Raw genomic sequence first — 16897 nt, 5'->3', positions numbered from 1 at the left:
AGCTGCTGGATGAAGCACGTAGAGCAGATGGTGAAATCTGCCATCACTGCCAAATGAAGGAAGCAAGTGATGAAGAAGGGGGATATGGCCATGCAACCCAAAATAAGTACAGACCTGGGTAGGGGACATTGACAGAGATTCAAATGAGCCACAGAGTGGACCAGTCTCCAGTGCCTTGCACCTTGTCTAAACATTGACACCAGTGAAAAGTGTGTGAAGAGCTGGTGTAAAACACACCCAGATCAGAAGGGTAGGATTTCACACCACCTTCCTCTAGGTACAAATGGCTACACAATGCAGGGGAGAATCAGGCCCTCCCAGTGTAGTGGCTACATTACACAGGGACCTTTCATAACTAAACACCCCATGTGTCAGTTCACAATAAGGAGTGATTTTGAATCAGGCTTTAATGCCCCTGCCGACAGGTCAACTTTGTACAATTCAGTTCTCTGGCCAGCTTAGCAAATAAGTCCTGAGGTTTGAAATGGGATACTGATCCACCTCCAACTAGGGGTTTATAGTACATTTATAGTCCTCACAAATTACACGTCCAGTATTTTTGGAATACATACAACTGGTGCCGCCTGTTGTTGACCTCTGGGGACAAAATATCTTCCTTGTTTTTGCAGTTCTTCTATCTGCCTTTCTAATGGTTTCATGAAGTGTGAGGCCTATGACAAGCCTTTAGATACTGAGGGTATGTCTGCATTGCAATGTAAGCCCAGGGTTTGAACTCAGGCTCAACTCTTCTGTCTATACACAAATCATGCTAACCCAGGGCTTGGTCCCAGGACACTATGAGGACCTGAGTCAAGCCGGACTCAGGGTTCAAGCCTTATTGCTTTGCTGTATAGATGAAGACCTCCTGGACTCATGCTCATGGAGTCTGCTTAAAGTATCCGTGAGTCCCACTGGCTGACTTCCTTTGTCCTCTGGACAGTCAAGTTTTCCCAAACTCCACCACGAACAAAAGGCTAGAGTGGCCACATTTTAGGATGGCACTAGGAAGCCTGGGATATGGGTGGTTGAACTCAGGCCCACATAATGTAGTGTGAATGCTGGAGATCCAGGTTGGGAACTAGGGTTCAAGAATTCCTAACCTGGGATTACAAATAAGTGTAGGTGCTCAAATCCTAGGTTAACAAACCCAGGGTCTGCTAACTTGAGTTCTACTAACTCAGGGTTTACCCTGCAGTGTAGACAGACCCTGAGACCACATGTAGCTTTATCATCACAACTTTTCCTAGCCTCACAAGTATATTAAATACAAATTTGTATTTTTCCATAATTTCCCCCACTGGATCCAACAAGTTGTGCATGGAACTGCAGGCAAGTTAAAATGTTTACAGCCAATTTTTGCCAGTCACCAAAGACCCATTTTCTTCATTGACTAGTAACTGTAATAGTAAGCAGTTGCCTTTGTGATGTGCACTGATGAGATGCAGGCACCCCGGTTCTTTTAATTCCCCTGATTACATCTTTTCAAAACTTCATTGGTCTTTACATTGAGGTATTTTTGCCTGTACAGTTTTTCAGAAATCACAGGTAACATATCTTCTCTATCAATTTCCTTTCAAGTCCTATATGTTCTGAACTACATGCAAATCTGAGAACTGGTGTAATTGCCTCTGCATGGGGAGGCACAATTTCTGAGGACTCATCTTCGCATGAAACTTCAAAGCCATATGAGACTGGTTCAAGTAACTTGGGGGAGCACCTCAGCCTGTGTGACTGCAACTTCCACTGGAACAATGGAAACTTGTGCCTTTAGGAGTCACCTTTGTTGGAAACTGGCCTAAGGATCTGGAACTTGCTCCTGGAGGAGATCAGCAGGGCCACAAATCTCAACCCCTTCAGAGCAAAATACAAATCCCACCTTTAAACTTGCCTTCCCCTGCTAACACCATGCACTCAGACACAAGGTCCAAAGCCTGCTGACTTGAGAGGTGAGAGAGCGAGACAGAGCTAAACACTTTATAAGGTTGTGAGGCATTTAGGGCCTGATCTAAAGGCTATTGAATGGATACTACAGTGATGGGCACCAGATAAGAACCTAGACAGTGAGATAGACATACAATATTGTAAAAGGTGTTAGGCAGCTATGTTTAATTAATCTATGGCAATTTGTTCCTGCTGTGCTTAACACATGGGGTGAAATCTAGGCCTGATTAACATCAATGGGAGTTTTGCCATTGATTTCACTAAGACTAGGATTTCACCCCTTGGAAATGAGGCAGAAAAGTCAGTGGGAACTGTAGGAGCCCAGCACTTCTGAAAATCAGGTTCAAGATTTGTAGGGCTTGTCTACACAGTGGGGCAATGCGCACTGCGGGGTGTGTGATTTCTAAAGGGCACTAATGTGATGTGCATTATTTGGTCCGTGTAGGCCCTGCTGGGGCATACTGAAGGTTCTCTCGTGTGCTTTAACACAGTACTGTTTCCAGCTTTACATTAAAGTGCACTAGGGAACCTTTAGTTTGCACCAGTGGGGTCTACTCAGACCAATTAAGATGCAACACATTAGTCTGCTTTAGAAATCGCACCCCAGAGCATGCATTGCCGCACTATGTAGTAGAGAAGCCCTTAATCTCCACGTTAGGGCCCTGATTCTCCAGTTTTATGCCAGTGTTTAGCTCCATTCATTTCAACAGAATTTCACCAGTGTAAAGCTGGTGTAATGGAGTGAAGTATCAGACCCTAGTTCTTTATAGCAAAAGAAAAAAGGTGGTTTATTGTATTTCCTAACTAGGTGATAAAGGAAAAAGAACTGAAAGAACAAATCAGTTAAGAATTAGTCAGTAATGTATAGTCAGCCAGGGGTAGTGCCTAAGTGGCTTGGGAACTGACCTCCCATTTTCAAAACTAATGTAGGCACTTAGGAGCCTAAGTCTCACTGAAAGACAGTGAGTCCCTAAGTCGCTTTTGAAAATGGGACGTAGGCTCCTCCTAAAGCACTTGAGGTTTTACAAAATGTTATCTGAGATCCATTGGTCCTTGACATCTCTAATTTGTCAAAAAGTTTCTATAGTTGATTTTATTTTCCGTTATATGAAATTGAGATAAAAACAAAATAGGGATGAGTTAGAAGTGATTTGATGGAAAAGCTAATAATAATCCACTGTGAGCCTTACACAGAAAAAAATGGCCGGGGTTACGAAAAGAGGCAGTTTATTCAGCCAAAGCAAACAGCCTTATAGGGGTTTTTGTATGCCACAGGGATATTTTTCCTGCCAAAGCTGCAGACAAGTGGTCTGGCCTACCACTCTGCAGGAAAGATATTTTAAACTAATAAGTCTACACCTTCCTGGATTTCCCCCCCCTTCTTGTAAATCCACCAACAATAGTGTTGTTTTGATCAAATTTTCCACTAGGCAGCTTCATGGCTTCTAGCACAAAAGAGGAGGTTTGAGTATATGGACGTGCCAAGTAGGAAGCTCATAAAAAAATGTTAGAAAAAATATAAATTATTTTTTAAACTTTCTCACTGATTTCAAAGAGTATTGAAACTCTTCTGGCTGGGTCTGTGTCTTTGTATACATAATAATAAATGATCAGGAAGGTCATACTTAAACTCATCATTCTTATTAATTTGTATTACAATACCACTTAGAGATCCCAGATGAGATCGGAACCCCATTACACTAGGAACTATATACACACAGTGAGAGATAGTTCCTGGCCTGAAGAGTTTACAATTTAAATAGGCAAGGCAGGAAAAGGCTGGGAGAAAGGAAGGATGATTATTCCAATTTAAAGATGGGGAACTGGGGCACAGACCCTGATCCAACACTAATTGAGGTCAATAGGAAGTTTCCCATTGATTTCAATGGAACTGATCAAGACCGGAAGTCGGTAGCAGGGCCAGAAACTGAACTCAGATTTCCTGAGTCCTAGCCCAGTGCCTTGTAATGGTTGTGGAAAGCTCTGATTGTTAAGTGCACATTGTGTACAAGAAATATCTTGTCACTCAATAATTTTGCTTTGGTCATTGAAAGAATTTGATGAGGACTGGGATCAGCACAGTCAATATTCTTTGTTGGATCTTTCTTTTCTCTGTCAAAGTCAAAGATTGAGCATTGTGGCCAGTTATCGAATCATGGCTATTTCTTAAACATTTCACTGTTTCTGCTGTAGCGCAAGGCTATCTCTATCTATCTATCTATCTATCTATCTATCTATCTATCTATCTATCTATCTATCTATCTATCTATCTATCTATCCCTCATTTCTGACGCATTTACCACCATGATACCTAAGGCTGGGATTTTATAAGGTTCTTAAGGAGTTAGATGCCCAACTCTCATTGCTGTTTCAAGGGCACATTTTAAAAGAAGTATTGCTCACAAAGTAATTAATGGATTAACTTGTCAATCCTTGGAAAATTCATTCTGTACTCAAACAGTAACTGGGGTATGTTTGAGGAGGACACATTGCACTATTCATCCATAAGAAAGAATTTTTGATCCTCCTATTTTAATTGCAAAATTCAACTCAGCTTTAACTTTAGAGTTGTTAAGATATCCTCATAATGAACATCTCTTTAATATATTTACAATGCATGACTCCCAGGAGAGTGTGAGGATGATGTGGGTGAAATGCTGAGTAAATTTCTGTATATTTCAGAAATATAATCATTGGCTAAGATTTTCCAAGTTTCCTAGGAGATTTAAACACCCAATTCCCATCGAAATTAACAGGAGTTTTGCATCTAAAACCAGTAGCTGCCTTTGAATATCTCCGCCATTCACGTTAAACGCCTCTAGAAATGTAATAGAGATGGAGGATGGTTTTTTAGTAAAGTGCCACTTCCATCTATTTTGGTTCTCATTCCATGCCCGTCACCATGGTATCTGAGAACCTAGGGGAGTCAGTAAATGATATGTTTCTTTCTTACATTTCTGGAAGACACAACTCAACTTTACTACTGTATGGAAGGTGGATGTGGGGGGAACAACGTAAAGCTTGCTATGGTCAAACAAAACAAACACAGCCATGAGAACAGAAAAGCTGTAAGGAATCAGTTCACCCACATGCTAAGATTAGTTGAGTGTGAATTTTTATTTTCTCTTGATATCCTAGAATTGTGCATTAATCTGAATTAAAATCTAAGGTGTTGGTGTGTGTCTGGGAGAGGAAGGCATATGGGTGTGTATTTGTGAGTTTTGGCATCATGGATATACTTTTTCCTGAGGAATTTTTCACTTTCTTATTAGGAGATATCCTCTTAGCTACGTCACTGGAATTTCTAGGAAGTAGGAGCTGATAGAATAAAAAGGCTGCAAGCTGGAGGCAAAGGGTACACACTGACTGGCAGCTCTCCACTGAGTCTTAGCATAAAAACCACTGCAGTGACTTAGCAAAGGAAAACAGTCGCTGAAGACACATCTTTACCAGGCTGCTACGTAGCACCAGGCATCACAGCCACAATCTGTAAGTATAATAGCCTTTCAAGTAGTTTTGTTGTATTTCATATCCATGCTTGGCAGAATTCAATTTTTTTTTTGTATAATTTTGATGAATAAAAAGTTTAGTTTATTTTTAAGCATTTTAAAGATGTTTTTATTTATTTAAATTTTCACACTTGTGCAAAATTATATATCTTAAGCATTTTCCCCCCAATTTTTATCAATTTACATTTTCACAGTTGTGGGAAATTATGGGGCGTCGGAAAGTGTGTATGTGTGTCTGTGTGAGTCAGACAATAATTATTTCATGACAATAGACATTGAGATTCAAAAAGTTAAAGCTTTATAACAGTTAAAACACAAACTGTCAATATCTTGTGTCACAATTTACAAAATAAAGATCCTTAAATCAAACTCTAAGAAGTTCTCAAGCAGCATTTTTCTTACTTGAAATCAATGTTTATCGACTTTTACTGATAAAAATTGAATCCTTTCAAAGGTATTCATATCTTAGCTGAGTTCATTGTCAGTGATCTCAGCTCAGAGCTATCAGATTCAGTCAGATCTGAAAAAATAACCGGAGTACTTGTGGCACCTTAGAGACTAACAAATTTATTAGAGCATAAGCTTTCGTGGGCTACAACCCACTTCTTCGGATGCATCCGAAGAAGTGGGTTGTAGCCCACGAAAGCTTATGCTCTAATAAATTTGTTAGTCTCTAAGGTGCCACAAGTACTCCTGTTATTTTTGCGGATACAGACTAACACGGCTGCTACTCTGAAACCAGTCAGATCTGAAGTAACACTATACAAATGTCCTGTGCAAGTTACTTTAATTTCCAGTCCGCCTCACCATTAAGATCTGCTTTAGACAATACACTAGCCCAGTGGAGAGTCTTGCTGTTTAACCCCGTAAAGTGATTTGTGAAATAGCGTATAGGAAAGATGCTATAGACAGTAACGTTGTATGATTTTATTGTATTGCAATAAGTTAATATCAGTACTTAAACCATGTGCTGTAATCCTGCATGTTTGTTTTTTGCAGCCATCTCTTCAAAGAGCAAAGTGAAGAGAAGTTCTCCAGAAACATGATTGGCCTGTGGTTCCTCTCTGTTCTCACTTACGGTAAGTGAGTGTGTATCTGAGTGGAAAACAAGTTAGACTGGAAGTAACAGCACTGCTGTTTTCTCGCAGCTTCCTTCTGAAGTAAATGGGGGTGCAGTAGCTGGGTTAAGATTTAGGGCAGATTTGCACAAAAAGCATTAGATGGCATGGCATGCTTCCTCTCTCAACTGCCAAAGCCAAAAGTGGCCCCTATGTGGGGCTGTGCAGCATACCCACCCAGTGTGGGCAATGACTGGACACATCCTTGACAAGCTGGAGACCCTACATTTGATATTGACATGTCTGATTGGGAGACTATTGTAACTTTGTATAAAGCAAATACACAGGCTCAAATACCTGCACATATGCAATATCCACTGAGATCTAGATATATTCTTCTTTAGAAAAAAGCAATCAGGTCTAGGTTGCTGTAGAAGTTATATCCAAAATGTAGCATGCAGGTGGGATCCCTAATTCAACAGCGTTATTTCTGTTAGCTCCTGGAAGAGCATTTTGACACTGACATCTTGTATGTTTGGGCTAAATTTCTGTGCTGTTTTCATTCCTCTCTCTCTCTCTCTCTCTCTCTCTCTCTCTCTCTCTCTCTCTCTCTCTCTCCTTTTTAAATCTCTCTGTGCTATATACTGCAGTTCTAGCCTCTGAAGCTCTTTTTCTGATCAGTTCTCTCAAAGAGATAGACACTAATTCTTCCTGGAAATGCTCTTCGTAAAGCAGAATGATATAAAGAGATAAACATGGCCTTTGATAACAGAACAGGAAGCACAGGTAAAAGGATACCAACTTCTCTGCATCTTCTCTTTCTAGGACTTATGGTGCTTGAGGAGGGCAATTGCTGGACATACCACTATTCAGAAAAAAGTATGACCTATAAGCTTGCGGAGGAATGGTGTAGGAAACACTATACAAATATGGTTGCCATTCAGAATAAGGAGGAAATTGCCCATCTGAATGCATCTTTACCCTTCAATCCAAGTTATTACTGGATTGGAATCAGAAAGATTGATAATGAGTGGACCTGGGTTGGAACAAGAAAACGGCTGACTGAAGAGGCTAAAAACTGGGCTCAGGGTGAACCAAACAACAGAAAGAATGACGAGGACTGTGTTGAAATCTACATCAAAAGAAACGAGGATGCAGGCAAATGGAATGATGAAAGTTGCAGGAAACAGAAGGTTGCCTTGTGCTACGCAGGTACAGAATGCAATCAATCCCAAAGAGCCTATATGATAATAAGAAAATGGACGTTTATTAGCTAACCTATATATATACATTAAACATTGTTACTATATTAGGCTTAACTTTAAGCATGTGAGTGGTCCACTGAGGGCTACTCGCTTGCTTAAAACGAATAATGCAGAACTTAGAGCCTTTATTAAATCATGTAAAAGTCTATTGTTCTTTTTGTGATTTAACTTTTGATATAAGTTGAGTCTGTTTCCAGCCACAGGAATACTTTTGTGAGTGGCTAGGTTCAACTGTCTTGGTTTCTGAAATGCTGCGATGCAAAACCAATGTAATTTCAAATGACATAACGTTCACCCTCTGTTTACTTTGCAAAGTATTTATTATCCAGAGTGTGTTTTCTCCTGGATAAGTAAAGCACTGCAATGGCTCTAAACAGATTAACTAGTAAAGGGGATAGATTGTTTTATAACCATGCTGAATTTCCTTCTAGCTTCCTGTAACCAGTCTTCCTGCAGTGGCCATGGTGAATGCCTGGAGACCATTAACAATCATACCTGCCTCTGTGATGCTGGATTCTATGGGCCTGAATGCCAGCATGGTAAGATTATTTCTTAATGCCTTCCAAACAGGGAGAAGATGTGCATGTCAGCTAGTTTTCAGTAGGTCTAGCTAGTTTGATTATTTCATTTGCTGTTGAGAAAGTGGTACTGACTGTAGGCCTGCTTGGGTCCCTTTGTAGTTGTGACTTGCGACCAATTAAAAGAACCCCATCAAGGGACACTGGAGTGCAGCCATCCACTGCAGACCTACAGCTACAACTCATCCTGTGAGGTTCAGTGTGCAGAAGGCTATGAATCAACTGGGTTTGAACCAGTCTGGTGTACCTCTTCCGGAAACTGGTCAGCACCCACTCCAGCATGTACAGGTAAATTCTCAAGGAACTGTAGGTCAGATCTCAACTGGCATAAATCCTTATGGCTCTGTTGACTTCAATGCAGCTTTGCCCCTTTACAGCAATGGAGGCTCTGGCCCACTATTTTAATATTAAATTCTTAAAGTGAATTGGGTTTCAGATTGACAGATCTGAAGCCTACAGGCCTGCCTTTGTCCCAGAAGAAGTACAGTTCAGGGAGAGGCATTGACTTAACCCTGCCCTAGATAGCTCTACACTGTCTCTGCCCCGGTCACTTTCTTAACCTGCAGGGAGATAGCTTCGCTCTGTAACGCCCAGCTCCCATCAATGTATATTCTGTTACTATGCAGAAGAAAAGTTTTTCCCTTAGTTTGCTCCAAACTAAGCTCCACGCTATTCCATGTGATTTGCAGCTGTGCAGTGTGATGGCTTAAAGGCTCCAGCTCATGGCTCCCTGACGTGCTCTCCCGCCTCTGGGAACTTTCTGTGGAATTCAACCTGTGAGTTTGCCTGTGAAGAAGGGTTTGTGTTGAAGGGATCAGACAGGCTGCAGTGTGGCGCTTCTGGAAAGTGGGATGGAGAGCAGCCGGAATGCGAAGGTACCTTTCTTTATCACTGCCCTTCCCAGTACACAGGGCTGTCACTGCTTGTATAGAGCGCTCCTGTGGCATCCAAACTAACCACTGATGTGCTCTCTGTGTGTCTCAAAGCGCTTTCCAAAAGAAGTCAGTATCATTGTCCCCATTTTACAGATGTGGAAAATGAGGCGCAGACAGGGGAAGTAATGCTTCTGAGCAGCTGACTTCCAAGAAGCATGATTGCATACCGCAAATGTTGTGCTTTTAAGATTAAGCAATTCCTATCAAGTGCTTCGAGTGCAGAAGCTTTGCAAAGCCAAGCTTTATATTATACAGTGATAATATAAGCTCTTGATATTCACGTAGCACCTTTTTTCAGAAAGGCTGAACTCGAAGATGCTTTAGAGAAAAATCACTGAACGATCATTACTCCCATCAGAGAAATGCAGAAGGCTCTGGAGTGGGATCTGGTGGACATCTGTCCGTACCAGAAATGGGGCATAATTTGGAACCTTTCTTAGCGATATTTTATACGTCTTACAAGTATATATTTGTATTTTGGTTACATGCTGTGAAATACTGACACATCCTGAAATCCCGTGTCCAGTCCCCTGAGACACCCAGATCCCACTGCTCCTAGTCACTTTCTTAGCCTGCAGGGAGATAGCTTCGCTCTCTAATGCCCAGCTCCCATCAGTGTATATCCTGTTACCATGCAGAAGAAAAGTTTTTCCCTTAGTTTGCTCCAAACTAAGCTCCACGCTATTCCATGTGATTTGCAGTTGTGCAGTGTGATGGCTTAACGGCTCCAGCTCATGGCTCCCTGACGTGCTCGCCCGCCTCTGGGAACTTGCTGTGGAATTCAACCTGTGAGTTTGCCTGTGAAGAAGGGTTTGTGTTGAAGGGATCAGACAGGCTGCAGTGCGGCGCTTCTGGAGAGTGGGATGGACAGCAGCCGGAATGCGAAGGTACCTAAGATTAAGCAATTCCTATCAAGTGCTTCGAGTGCAGAAGCTTTGCAAAGCCAATCAGCTAGATACAGTGATAATATAAGCTCTTGATTTTCACGTAGCACCTTTTTTCAGAAAGGCTGAACTCGAAGATGCTTTAGAGAAAAATCACTGAAAGATCATTACTCCCATCAGAGAAATGCAGAAGGCTCTGGAGTGGGATCTGGTGGACATCTGTCAGTACCAGAAATGGGGCATAATACGTCTTACAAGTATATATTTGTATTTTGGTTACATGCTGTGAAATACTGACACATCCCGAAATCCCGTGTCCAGTCCCTTGAGACACCCAGATCCCACTGCTCCTAGTCACTTTCTTAGCCTGCAGGGAGATAGCTTCGCTCTCTAATGCCCAGCTCCCATCAATGTATATTCTGTTACCATGCAGAAGAAAAGTTTTTCCCTAAGTTTGCTCCAAACTAAGCTCCACGCTATTCCATGTAATTTGCAGCTGTGCAGTGTGATGGCTTAAAGGCTCCAGCTCATGGCTCCCTGACGTGCTCTCCGGCCTCTGGGAACTTGCTGTGGAATTCAACCTGTGAGTTTGCCTGTGAAGAAGGGTTTGTGTTGAAGGGATCAGACAGGCTGCAGTGCGGCGCTTCTGGAGAGTGGGATGGACAGCAGCCGGAATGCGAAGGTACCTAAGATTAAGCAATTCCTATCAAGTGCTTCGAGTGCAGAAGCTTTGCAAAGCCAATCAGCTAGATACAGTGATAATATAAGCTCTTGATTTTCACGTAGCACCTTTTTTCAGAAAGGCTGAACTCTAAGGTGCGTCAGAGAAAGATCACTGAAAGATCATTTGTTTTAGATTTGAAATGCAGATTGATTTGGAGTGGGGTCTGATGCACATCTGTCAGTACCAGAAATGGGGCATAATTTAGAACCTTTTTAGAGACACTTTATACATTTTACAAGAATAGATTTATATTTTGGTTACATGTTATGAAATACGGAGACATCCCGAAATCCCGTGTCCAGTCCCCTGAGACACCCAGATCCCACTGCTCCTAGTCACTTTCTTAACCTGCAGGGAGATAGCTTCACTCTCTAATGCCCAGCTCCCATCAATGTATATTCTGTTACTATGCAGAAGAAAAGTTTTTCCCTTAGTTTGCTCCAAACTAAGCTCCACGCTATTCCATGTGATTTGCAGCTGTGCAGTGTGATGGCTTAAAGGCTCCAGCTCATGGCTCCCTGACGTGCTCTCCGGCCTCTGGGAACTTGCTGTGGAATTCAACCTGTGAGTTTGCCTGTGAAGTAGGGTTTGTGTTGAAGGGATCAGACAGGCTGCAGTGTGGCGCTTCTGGAAAGTGGGATGGAGAGCAGCCGGAATGCGAAGGTACCTTTCTTTATCACTGCCCTTCCCAGTACACAGGGCTCTCACTGCTTGTGTAGAGTGCTCCTGTGGCGTCCAAACTAACCGCTGATGTGCTCTCTGTGTGTCTCAGCTGTGACATGTGAAGCAGTGAACAGGCCTGAAAACGGCTTTGTGGAATGTACCAGCCGTCATCCAGAATTCACCTACAACTCGGCCTGTGAGTTCCGTTGTGAGGAGGGCTACAGATTAAGTGGATCACCCACGATTCAGTGCACAGCTCAGGGAGAATGGTCAGAGCCCTTCCCAAAGTGTGAAGGTAGGTCTTTGTCCTTTCAAAATAATCAAGTCAGGCTCAGGAGCCTAGGTATCTGTTACAAGCATGACACCTCAAATCCTGTGTATTAAAAGTAAGGCCAGCTCGTGAGCTGGTGCAAATTGGTGTAGCGCCATTGAACTCAACGGAGCTACACCAGTTTGCATGAGCTGAGGATCTGATCTAAAGTGATTCCTATTGAAGTCTTAAAGTGCAGAACATTTGAAAAAACAAGTTAGCTTGATACAGTAGTACTACCAGCCCTTTACTTTGCTGAAGTCTAATATATTTTAGCAAAAACTCACTGCAAGGTCATTTATCCCAGAAATGAAATGCAGATGGTGAAATATGGTGCACATTTACTAGAACCAATAGTGGGACCCAGTTTTGGACATTTCTTAGAGTCTTCATTAACCGTTTGTATGTGTTTTTGTATTTCAGTTGCACAGTGTGAAACCCTGATACTCCCTGAGAAGGGCTCCATGAATTGTTCACACCCTCTTGGGGATTTTGCATACAGCGCAGTTTGCGAGTTTAACTGTACAGGGGGATGGTTGCTAAACGGCTCTAACGTACTTCAGTGCGGCGCTGCAGGGAACTGGACTGCAAGTCAGCCGACGTGCGAAGGTATTTTATGTGTGTTTTTACTTGTGACTAGGTGCTGAAGAGGCCTGGCCTTGTTATTAGATGAGAATCTAGGGAAGGATGGGATTCAATGACTTTTGTCATTTCTAGCGCTGGTCAGATATATTTTTTCCCATTGAAAATATTTGACTTTTTGTTAAAAATCCCGAAAACTCAGAAATTGACATTTTTTGGTTTTCAGCTGAAAATTTTCCTGTTTTTGGCTTTCCATCGAAAAATTGAAAATTTTCAAGGAAAGCAAACAATGTCTGTGACAATTTTCATTGAGGCAAAAACCCAATTTAAAAAAAAAAAAGCATTTAGACTGAATTTTTTTTGCCAGCTCTAAATACCTCATAACTGACATATTTTCAGGCTAGAACCAAATAGCTCACTTCTATAAGTGGTTGCAAATTATGAGTGGGATTTAAAAAAATGTTCCACCTTGGCTTAACTCTGCTCTTATCCGAGTCAACGGGAGTTGTGTCACTGATTGCAATAGGAGCAACAATGGGCCACACTGAGCACTTTCAAAAATCCCACCTATCGTCCCTAAGATACCTTTCCTCACATTGTGTCGTACATTACTCCTTGAGTCAATTCATTGATTTCAGTGGGACTGCTCAAGGAGTCAGACATTACTCAGTGGGAGTAAAGATATCAAAATCTGACCCTAAAGATCCATTCAAAGTAACAAGGGACCCTGCAGAATTGCATCCTCGCTAACCTGCCACCAGTTAGACGGGACTATTTTCAGCATAAAGCTTTCAGCCATTGTTTGGCATATGCAGAGGCTTTCCCTGCCCAGTCCTGCATACAGCAGGTGCCACCACTCAGTGTGAGAAACCAAAGGAAATAAGCAGCTGTCTTGCTGCTTGCAATAGGACTGAATGGAAACGGAACAAGCAGAAAGCACTTCAGAGACTGTGCATTCCTCCTGATCTCATAGGATCTTCTTTGCCTTCTTAGCTCCCCAAGTGCCTGAAGAACTGCTCAGTTACGTCTCTGTTGGAATAGCAGCCACCGGTGCCTCGCTCCTGTCGACAGCATCATTCCTCATTTGGCTTGTAAAGCGCCTTCGAAGGAAAGGTGAGATACTGTCCCAGGTTAATCTCTTTATTTGCACCCTCTGTAGAACTGGTTGGAAATTTTTCAGAAAAAAAAAAAAGTGGAAACTTCAGTGAGAAAATTCCCATCTATGTTGAAATTTTTCAAATTTCCCTCAAAATATTCCATTTTTAGGTTTTTGACAAAAATCTCCCCAAATTCAACAAAAATGAAGAATTTTCATGTTCTTTGAACATTGCTGCAGAAAATAAAATACGTTTTTCGACCAGCTTTAATCATTAGCAGTTATTGCCAGGAGAACTGACCAGGGATCAGCCAGGAGGACATCAACCAGAAATAACAGTGGTGCCTCCAACCGCTATTGCTCAGTATGCCAGATAGGGCATTTGCAGTGTTGTTGTAGCCGTGTTGGTCCCAATATATTAGAGAGACAAGGTGGGTGAAATAATGTCCTTTATTGGATCACCTTGTTTCTAGAGATATGAATAATGACTGTTATAGAAACAGATATCTATAGAAACAATTATGACTGCAGAGCTGAACAAATAATTCAGAGCAAATAATTTATTTGTCAAATGGAGACTCTCTTTCTTCTCACAAGTAGTGCATAAGCAGTTTATGCCATTTTTGATTGATCTGCATTTTAAAAATTATTTGCTGACTACTTTCCTGCTCTGCAGTTTGCTCACAGTTTGTTACAAGCATTTGATATTCAAAACATGAGCAATGCTGATTAGTTTTAATTGGACAAATCAGTCACATGGTATCTTTCATTTCCCTGATTATATGAGACATAAAATCAGGTTTCCAATGAAACAACTTACATTTACAAGATGAGAATTTGCTTCCCAGGAATATTCCCTAATATTCACTTAAGATGCATTATTTCTGTTAATTTCCCTGACAATCAACGTGTTTGTTAGAATATGAATGGAACATGAACACAAGAGGGCTACAAAGGCACCCTAAGAGAATACACTGTGTTAGTTAGGCAAATATATGTGGAGCGTTCATTGAGATACCTGTTCAGTTCTACTAGTAAGTACTGATTTCTCACAGGGAGCAGAGGGGCTGGTCCTAGAGGCCCAGATGTAACAAGTTGCTCTGCTCATGGGTTATAACATTTTGGGGAACAGCTTCCAGGTCTAAGGCCATTACAGGTCGGAAGGGTTATGGAGAAGAGGTGATGATACCTCACCTCAGCCTATAACAGATTTCTGTTGTTAAATCAGTGGGGTAATTCTCCAACAAAACAATGAAATAAATAGCTTGCAAGATGGAGATGGTCATCTCCAGAATGCTAATGATATTATCTTTTTCTCTTGCAGCAAAGAAATTTACTCCTGCCAGGTACGTTGTATTTAAAAAACCACATGAGAAGCATTGCAATCATTCTTTGCTAACATCACACTGATGTACAGAACAGTTGTATATAAATCCCTCTCCTCTATATCTTACAGCAGCTGCCAGAGTCTCAATTCAGAGTGTACCTTCCAAAGCACTGCTCATCTAATCTAACGCCAAGTGACTCCGGTAAGATACGCGAGATATTTACACTCATAATTTAGTTTCCTTTTTAAAACACAAACAAACATAGAACGCATTGCTCTTTAGAATGACCTTTAACTGCTGTGTATTTCCAGCAATAAGATTAACCCCTTACTTACCGTGGGACACAGCATACGTGCTGTGGTGATGAGGCCATAAAAGTACCCAGAGATTGACAGATTAATCGATTCGGCGATGGCCATTCCTACGACTAAAGGATAATTGTGTTAGGTTCTGTGCCCAACCTTAGGAAATAGTAGAAACTCCTTTACAATGTGACTATGGGCCAGATGCAAAAGAGCTTTGGAATAAGGGAATACAAACCTGTGCCTGTATCTTCCTGTTTTAAAAAGGAAATCTGTTATCTCTGCAGGAATTGAAGCTATCTTCATGGATGCCTCAGAGCCCCTCAGGAAATGGAGCTATGCAGTCCTCAGCAAGAGGCCAGGTGTTGATACATCTTGCTGACAAGATAATTAGCCTTGGATCTTGCTACTAAATACTGAGCTCACTCATCTGGTTCTGCCACTGAAGACAAGCAAGCTCGCGGTAAAACCCTAGCTGTTTACCAAGAGACTACATGGGTCCTGTCAACGTACAGCTACAGTGATTGGGAGATCTCTATTCATTCTCTGGATGGGGACAAAATAAGCTGCTATCTACTCCTCTAGGGTCAGTCTGTAGGTACCAGGGTGGAGTGAACACTTTGCAATATACGTGGCTGGAGATCTCTCCCATGGAAACACATGGGTCCCATTTTTAAAGAAAAATAGTTAGAATGGGAAATATTTGTGGAATTGCCTTACAAACCATTGATTTGGTTCACTGGTAATTGTTGAAGTAAATGTACTGTAACAATATGTCACAATTAATAAATCTGCCTGTAACACTATGGTCAGGGTGTTTTGCTGCAGTTCCTAGCGAGTTTTTATATTGTAACTTTAAACCATTGCTAATGGGAGCACTATCAGAGTTAGTAATTATGCCAGGCACTCTGGTTCGTGAATGCAACAAGTAGACCTGAAACAATTTCATCCCCATGGGATTAAGTATTGTAATCTATATAAATATATATTTAGTTTCTTGTGCACTTTCTTCTGCATGTAATTCTATACTGTTTGAAAATCGTAGAACTGCTGTAGGATATCTGCCCTAGAGTTCAGGATCATATATGTTCTGCAAAAAGTATGTGACATCTACTCTGTTCAGATAAAATAGCCTGTTGTATAACGCAAAAGGTAGTGACTACAGACCTTCTGTGTACTTATTCCTTTAAACTTATCTGTCATTTAGGGACAGACATGATTAAAGGTCTGTATGTGCATTCATGTGTGTCTGAACATAAGAACATAACAAAACACTAGATAGAAGTAAAATACCATGTATTAGACCTTTGGAGTCTAATCCTGCTCTCATTAACACTGATGGCAAAACTCCCGTTAATTTCAACGATTCAGGAAAAGGCCCTTCATAACTTACAAGTTGTTCTTTGTGACACCTTCATGAATATTGTGTTTGGTAACATTGCATACATAATAGTCCAATGGAAAGACCTGAGGTCATATTTTAGTGTCTGATGTTTTTGTAAGAAGCAGTTCTGTGGGACTGAATATTTGGGGGAAGAGCTTCACCTGATATAAATTGTCACAGCTCAATCAATCAGAGGTACCCTTTTATGGTTTTCATGTCTGTATATTATGTAAATATAAACTGGCAGCATAAGAAGATGTTTATATATAATGAATATAATCTGCTTAGGTTTTATATTATCAGTATGGTTTTGAATAAGTTATGTATTTAATGTATTT

At 41.2% G+C, this 16897-nt stretch overlaps 1 protein-coding gene across 1 annotated transcript; it reads left to right on the top strand.

Moving 5' to 3' along the window:
• The first annotated feature begins 6455 nt into the window (after positions 1–6455).
• On the top strand, positions 6456–15059 carry SELE (selectin E). The gene is made up of 11 exons (XM_065409772.1): positions 6456–6529; positions 7334–7720; positions 8205–8312; positions 8454–8639; positions 9041–9226; positions 10667–10852; positions 11667–11852; positions 12291–12476; positions 13443–13562; positions 14870–14891; positions 15002–15059. The coding sequence occupies exons 1-11, from the start codon at positions 6493–6495 to the stop codon at positions 15057–15059; spliced, it is 1662 nt and encodes a 553-aa protein (XP_065265844.1). The 5' UTR covers positions 6456–6492.
• The last annotated feature ends 1838 nt before the right edge of the window (positions 15060–16897 follow it).

The sequence above is a fragment of the Emys orbicularis genome, chromosome 8 (assembly GCF_028017835.1).
Source record: "Emys orbicularis isolate rEmyOrb1 chromosome 8, rEmyOrb1.hap1, whole genome shotgun sequence".
In the NCBI taxonomy this organism is placed as follows: Eukaryota; Metazoa; Chordata; order Testudines; family Emydidae; genus Emys; species Emys orbicularis.
The sequence above is the reverse complement of the archived record's forward strand: the minus strand, read 5'-3'. Positions and strand labels throughout refer to the sequence as shown.

What these genes read in the sequence shown, in the direction of transcription:
- SELE (XM_065409772.1), top strand. Translation starts at nt 6,493, where the DNA reads ATGATTGGCCTGTGGTTCCTCTCTGTTCTCACTTACG. An exon ending in GGTTGCCTTGTGCTACGCAG is followed by an intron (nt 7,721 to 8,204) that starts GTACAGAATGCA and finishes ATTTCCTTCTAG; the next exon opens with CTTCCTGTAACCAGTCTTCC. An exon ending in AAAGCGCCTTCGAAGGAAAG is followed by an intron (nt 13,563 to 14,869) that starts GTGAGATACTGT and finishes TTTCTCTTGCAG; the next exon opens with CAAAGAAATTTACTCCTGCC.